Source organism: Pseudorasbora parva, chromosome 2, assembly GCF_024679245.1.
Source record: "Pseudorasbora parva isolate DD20220531a chromosome 2, ASM2467924v1, whole genome shotgun sequence".
NCBI classification, from domain to species: domain Eukaryota; kingdom Metazoa; phylum Chordata; class Actinopteri; order Cypriniformes; family Gobionidae; genus Pseudorasbora; species Pseudorasbora parva.
The window spans coordinates 14,550,807-14,558,410 of record NC_090173.1 but is presented as its reverse complement, the minus strand read 5'-3'; the positions used below and the strand labels follow the sequence as shown (position 1 = coordinate 14,558,410).

The 7,604-nt window shown below is 39.9% G+C and overlaps 1 protein-coding gene across 1 annotated transcript in view; it reads right to left on the bottom strand.

The window, feature by feature from the left end:
- Positions 1 to 643: 643 nt before the first annotated feature.
- The window catches only part of ppap2d (phosphatidic acid phosphatase type 2D), a 37,028-nt gene continuing 30,067 nt past the window's right edge, over positions 644 to 7,604 (bottom strand). The window contains exons 3-6 of the mRNA XM_067456705.1: positions 5,959 to 6,242; positions 4,161 to 4,218; positions 1,832 to 2,008; positions 644 to 1,747 (exon numbers count right to left, since the gene is read on the bottom strand). Coding sequence (XP_067312806.1) covers positions 1,646 to 1,747; positions 1,832 to 2,008; positions 4,161 to 4,218; positions 5,959 to 6,242 — 621 coding nt within the window. The 3' untranslated portion in view covers positions 644 to 1,645. The remainder of the gene's footprint in view (positions 1,748 to 1,831; positions 2,009 to 4,160; positions 4,219 to 5,958; positions 6,243 to 7,604) is intronic.

Here is a 7,604-nt window from a genome sequence, read left to right as displayed (position 1 = left end):
ATAATCCACAGCTCATTTTGTCTGGAGTTTTTTGTGTCCTAAAATGAACCCACTGAAGAGGTGTCTATCCATCACAGCCTCTATTTCATCATTCTTGTCAAAAATGAAAGATGTCGCTGTTGTGAATAAGGTCTACGACAACTAGTTTGTCCCAAAAGCTTGCCTACTATTATATACTGCTTCTTCACAAAAACAGTACATATACGTTTAGGGTATTGTATAAATAGGCGAATTGGGACTTAGCACAAAATTCAATAAATTAAAAGTTACTGGCTTGGTTACGCTTGCCAAGCAACGCAGATATAGTAATGTACAGTCACAGGTGTGTTTCCTCACAGTGGTTGTGCGTAAGTGTGTGTGGGTGGATGTGCAGTAAGTTCTGCCATTATATAGGAGGGCAAAATGAGATACAAGGATTGAACATTCATTTTATTGGTTTGGTTTATTAATACAGTGGTTATTTCAGCCTTACAGGCTTTTCACAGAGGAAACCAACAAATGAAATGAAACTAGATAAGTAGAATATAGCTTTCTGACAATCTGTGGCTCAGTCACTAGTCTCTTTAACAATTAGAAACAATAACTCTGCGTACCTGATCAACACGAACAATAAAAACATATATATATATATATATATATATATATATATATATATATATATATATATATATATATAAACACGTAAAACAATTACTTACAAAAGTGATGCTATATAATACTTCTGAAAATCTGGATCGTTTATAAAATGATTTATTTACATTCATTCTGAATAATTATAAATCGGGGGACACAAAGACGCAAACAAATGGCACTGAACGCAGGAAGAAAGTAGAACACTGATTTAAGAAGACAAAATATAAAATATTATCTGTAGTAATTAGACGATTCCATAGTGTAATTCAAGTGCTATGAGTAGTAAAGGGTACACAGGTATAGACCCCCGGTCCGCTGAGCGTTTGGGCGCGATTCAAGCCCTCATTATGCGGAGGGGGGTGAGGAGGTTGTCGGCTCAAGCCTCCTTTCAGTCTCACTCATGCAGTGAAAGTGGTTAGTACATGGAGTTTAGCCCACCTTAATACAACACAAGCTTAATAGCATTAGCATCAGATCTGTGCTTTTATAAACAGAGGGTGTCTACAATCGACACCGCTATGATTGTGCAACAGCGCACCAGAACAGTGGTCTAGCCAGGTCCAATAGCAAACTTAAGGGGTGTGGTCTGAGGCCCAAGGGTTGCTGTGATTGGTCCATTTTTGTCCAACGTTCAACACTTGCTTAACATGTTGAGAGTTACATATGGATTATTAACTTTAATCACGATGTGAATCACTGAGCCTGGACTATAGGTGACAAATTATAGTATAACAATTATTAGCAGCTTCAACTAGAACATATTTCAAAAAATATAAAGGATAAACTTTTTTTTATATAAAAATATCATATCTATGGAGGGCTGATACCATGCGGACGGGTTTGTTGAAGGGTTAGACATGTAAATGTAACTGTTCTCTCTCAGGGAGGGGAGGGAAATGGTTCTCTGCGGGGATTTGAACATCTTCCAAAGTTCTTTGTCCCGTTCCCGTAATTCACCCGATCGCTCCCGCTTTCACTATCACTATCGATCTCTCCCAGGTGTGCAGGTCTGTTAGCAGACGGTTTGCTGGCTGGACAGGGGACTTTCCAGAGACAGGCTTGTGGGAGACATGTCTTGACGAGACGTCTTGAACATAGATGAGATATAAAAGGCCTGCGACCACACAAAGAAAACGTCAAAAGTGCCAGCGTCATACTAGCCCTTGTCCAGTTATGTGTTGCGTATGGGATTTCTTACCACCCAGTAAGCGGTTAGTCCTCCCTGCAGGAAGCCGGTCAGGACGTCGGTGGGGTGATGGCGGTAGTCGGAAATGCGACTGAGTCCTGTGTACACTGCTAACATCACCAGCATGAACTGCAGCAACGGTCGCAGGAGTCGCGCCCCTCGCCATGACAGACGCGCCTGCAGGTAGAACTGCGCAAAGACAGGAAGTTTCGAGAATGATTAACAGATGAGCTGATAAAAGAGTGTATGGACTGATAAATAAAGCTTACAGAGTGTGTTTGTGTGGTTTGTGTGTTCGACCTACTAAAACTTTTGATGGCTCATTTCCCGAAAAATCTCACGGAAGTTAGCTAAATCTGATAAACCACCCTCAAAAGCCTTAATAATGTGCTTATTTAGTTCGAAAACGTATATTTTCTTGAGTTATTATAAAAAGCTTTGGGTCAGCATGAAATGAAAATTCACCCTATCTATTTTCTAAATGCATGTTATTGATCTTATATTGTGAAACATAGGGCAGTTTTGGTAACACTTTAGTATGTGGAAGATTTTCACCATTTAGTACGACTTTTGCCACAATAAACTCAATTTACTAATTTACAGCTTATTAATAGTTTTTGTAGCATTTAAGTTTAGATATTGGGTAGGATTAAGAGATGTAGAAAAAGATTATGCAATATAAGGCATTAATATGTGCTTTATAAGTACTAATAAACAGCCAATAGCAAGAACTGAACCCTAAACTGCAAAAAATGCTTTTCTTAACGTAGTATTTTTGTCTTGTTTTAAGTCCAAATATCTAAAAATTCTTACATTAGGAAACATTTACTAGACAAGTAAAAATTATTGTCTTGTTTTGGTAAAAAAACAACAACTCACAATTAAATAAACTTTTGCTTGTCTAGTAAATGCTTCTTTTTTAAAGAATTTTTAGACGTTTGGACTAGAAACAAGACAAAAATGTAAGAATCGATATCGGTTTATAAAAATGGAATATAAGAATTTACCCAGCCCTTACTACTATGGAAGTTGGCATATTCGGAAACAGGGTTGTTAGTCTTCATGCCTGGGCTATATTAGACAGAGTATTCCAAACAACTCACTTACAAGACTACGTTTCGGTTAAGATGCTGCCTTAGAAGTAAACACAAAAACGTTAACATGTGTTCATCATACCACCCTGACAAGCGAGCTTAGCTGCATAACCAAAGTCAGGAAGATATATTGGGGTCAGCAGAAGCATTGGCTGTAGATGAACTTTATGGATATTGATGTCGCACAGGGGACCGTGAAACATTCCAGACTTTAAGGGTCCTTGTAAGCCTCCCATCACAGGTGTTTGGCTTCCTGCAGTAAAGCCTGGAGCAGCTGTGCTCAGAGCCAGAGCATGTGGCCGCGGGTCAGGCATTCGAGGCAGGGCTAAGCCTGAACAGTGCGGCCATTGGATGGGACAGAGAGAAAAAGCAGGCAGAGAGGACAAAGAGCCTGGCACAGATTTTCTATAGCTTTTCCCTCGCTCTGTGCTCTCCCTCTGTTCGTGCTCTCTCTCTCGCACTCTCTAATGAGAGTTGAAGAGCTCTCCCACTTTTACAGCAGCCAGAGGCCCGTGAATTGAATCAGATGAATGGTAGAAAATAGCTTGTTTTCACACAGCGGGGCAAATTTTCCTTCCTCCGTTCTAAACGTGATTGGCAGAGCAAATTCTGATAAGATTTGTGGGGTAGTTGAGTGAAAGAGAAATGTGAATGCTATTGAATGCCATGCTTTATGATCGCTTGCGAGTTTTTTTGTAATTTTTCCCCTTATTGTGCCCCTTCCCCAGGCCATAACAGCGAGTGAGAGAGAAGGGTTTAACTGAAAGAAGCCTGTCTATCTCTCAGCAGGCCAAAGCTCCCCCCCTCCCCGGCCCAACCCACAACTAAACAAGGCCTCCTCTGTCTTCGGCTAGCTTTCACTCGCTCTCCCTCTCTCTACTCATCTATTCATCAGGCCTCTGGAGAACATTCCCCCTTTCACTCAAGCCTTTCTTTTCTGCTTGAAGCAAGATGCCTTTTGGGAGTTTTTTTTTTTTTTTTTTTCGCGTTCTCAGAGCCTTCTTCTTTCAGTATGAGTGTATTTGTGTGCATTTGTGCGAGTTGAAGTTTGTGAGAGTTTCTTGTCAGTAGGAATTTTTTGGCATTTCTCCCTCATGGCAGGGATGGGAAGTGAAAGCTGACAACAGTAAAGCTGCTCGCAGGCATCCGACAGCAAGCACGGCCGTTTGCTGCTACACTGACGTGTGTTTGAGTTAGCGTGTTGGAGTGTGCATGTGGTAAATATGGCCACACACGGCGATACTCACTGCCAGGTAAAGCATGGTGTACATGGCGAAAGATGCATGGCCCGAGAAGAAGGACTTTCTGTTTAAGAAAAGCAGAGGGAAATATTACCAACCAAATGTCACAATCTTGCAAATCATTAAACCACTGCACTGCTTTATGGGCCGTAACATTGTCTGCATGATGTTATATTAAGTAATCACAAGCATACATGTTATTCTAAGCAAAGCTCTCCATAGTTCCATAAAACATACCATTGGATTAAAAAGAAACCTTAAAAAATTCCCCTGGTTCCACAGACAAGGCTTAGGTCTAGTCCCAGACTAAAATGCATGTTTAAGCTGTTTTAACTGAAAGCGACTTGCACTGACTTATCTGAAAATATGCTTCAAAATAAATTAGATGGACACTAGTAAAAAAAAAAAAAAGGCACGTTTATAAAAGATTTAAGGTCTAAATCAAAGCCCTGTCGGTGGAACCAGGCCTATAGCTCTGTTTCAAAATCTAGTGCACCTCCCACCAAGGCAGCACGAAGCTAGAGCTGTTCCAAACATCTAAGATGTCTTCTTTTGGCTTCTTCAGATTTCATGAGAGTTACACATTCCAAAAAAGTTGGGACAGGTAGCAATAAGAGATTGTGGCAAAGTGGAAAACTGTTCTGTGGTCAGACGAATCAAAATTTGAAGTTCTTTTGGGAAAACTGGGACAGCATGTCATCCGGACTAAAGAGGACAAAAACAACCCAAGTTGTTATCAGCGCTCAGTTCAGAAGCCTGCATCTCTGATGGTATGGGGTTGGATGAGTGTGTGTGGCATGGGCAGCTTACACATCTGGAAAGGCACCGTTAAGGCTGAAAGTTATATCCAAGTTCTAGAACAACATATGTTCCCATCCAGGTGTCGTCTCTTTCAGGAAAGACCACATACTGCATCAATTACAACATCATGGCTGCGTAGAAGAATGATCCGGGTACTGAAATGGCCAGCCTGCAATCCAGATCTTTCACCCATAGAAAACATTTGGTGCATCATAAAGAGGAAGATGCGACAAAGAAGACCTAAGACAGTTGAGCAACTAGAAGCCTGTATTAGAGAAGAATGGGACTACATTCCTATTCCTAAACTTGAGCAACTTGTCTCCTCAGTCCCCAGACCTTTGCAGACTGTTATAAAAAGAAGAGGGGATGCCACACAGTGGTAAACAGGGCCTTGTCCCAACTTTTTGGAGATGCCTTGATGCCATGAAATTTGAAATCAACTTATTTCCCTTAAAATTATACATTTTTGATAACTTTTGATATGTCATCTATGTTTTATTCTGAATAAAAAATAAATACATTTGAAACTTCCACATCATTTGATTTTGTTTTTATTTACAATTTGTTCAGTATCCCAACTTTTTTGGAATCAGGTTTGTATATTAAATGTGCACTTACAGTGTATTTTTTAAACTGTACTTCCAGGTAATATAATATTTATAAAGATAAAAGGCCACTTACAGTAAGTGTACTTAAAGAGAGTACTTTCATGGCTACTGTACATTTCTTAACTACATTAGGTACACTTTTACAAAGTGCACTTTGTAATAATGTCAAACTCAAAAGTATGACAAACAATTATTGACAATGTCAACATCACAGATGTAGAACATCTGGATTTCATACATACTACACACTCATACTATATATAACCTTTTTGTAGTAAGTACACATTCAAAAGAGTACATCATCAGAGAGTATGCGATTTTGTACGCAACTTAGGTTTTGTAACAGAGCTCATCTCATCTCTAGGCCTCCCAAAAAAAACTTGTAGTCCACTTACCTGGCCTCCTCCACTATCTTCTTATTATTCCTGCAGACGACATCTGAAATGTATGTCCCAGGTATGCAGTTGAGTGAAGCATAGGTCACGTTGCACGCCGACAGGAAGTGGGGACGGAGTCGGCCTACACTTAGCTTCGCCATGTTGGTCAAGGATTGCCCCACGCAGCAGCCAAACAGAAAGCTGCCCAGCTCCTTGTATAGACAGGACACGTAGCGGTTGCGCACAAATGCTCGTGAGTGCACATCTCTGAATCGTACCCGGTAACACTCTCCGACTGCAATCTGAAACAGACAGGGGACACTGTTGAGGTTATAGCCATGCGGCACTGAGTTAAATACTACAAGTAGGGGTGTGCGGTGCATATCGTCTACGATGATGTCGTAATTTAACAATGTGACATTATCGAGTATGTCCCTCACTTTGCACATGCCTAGACAGTGCATAATGTAGTCTTTTCGGTTTAGGTTAGACTACTGCGTGTACGCATTTAGAGTGCATGCTCTCACTGCGTGATTTACGCTATTAAAATGCTGTAAAACTGCCCCTGTATTGAGTATTGTCTTTTAGGCTATATTCATATCATATAACATAGTTAAGCAATCACACAAAGAGTGTCCGAATGAAATTCGATATTTCATTGATTTTATACAAGCAGCTAATTTTAAGTGACAAAATGTTGCCTGTTTTACTCTATTTCGCCGACGAATATAGTTCCAAACAAAGCTACAGCAGATCTCTTTTGAGTCTCTGAGCAACACATTTGTTACTGAATAAATCCATTTGAATCAGTTGAATAAATTATTCAATGACTCACTAAATGTGAAGGTCAAATGCTTCGCTCCTGAAACGATGAGCCGTTTGAACGAATCTGTTGAAATAATGACTCAATTATTCGCTCATTAACAGGACTTTCTGCCACCTACTGGGGATTTTAGTTTCAAATGTAAATTTTGAAAACTAAATTGATCATTTCTGCTGCAAACTAAACACTGCAGAGCATATGAAGAATAACTACAACTTTGGAAATCAGCTGACCAAGAAAGTCCTAAACCTGCAAGGGTACCAGCACAATAAACACACTCATCAAAATATCATCTAATTATCGTTATCGATAAAATCCCAGAAAATATTAAGATATCTTTTTTTAGCAATATCGCACAACCCTAACTACAAGGCCCATGAAGCATAAGATAAGTTCAATGACAGCCTTAAATCATTCACAGTACCTCACACACATGCTCTCTTACACAAAGAGAAACTCTTGTTCAATAGCAAAGTAGATGAAAAGAGTAAATCAATAGCCTTGAGTAACTGGAGAACCGTGGGCTAACACTGCTGTGGACAGGCAGTCTCTTAAAAGAATAATTCACCCAAAAATCTATCATCAGTTACTCACCCTCATGTTGTTTTAAATCCATACAAATTACTTTTCTTTCACAAAAGGACAATTTTAATGTACATGCGATTACAATGAAAGGATACTGAATATTTCATGCTTGTAAAATGACTCAGAACTACGCGGCAACTTTCCCCAGGAACTAGGGACTTTGGGGTAGTAGTTGGTGTGTTTCAACCACAGGAACCAGGGTCTAAAATTCGTTCTGAGTAAAAGTGTTCCCTCTCAAAACGGCCCTGCTCGCGAG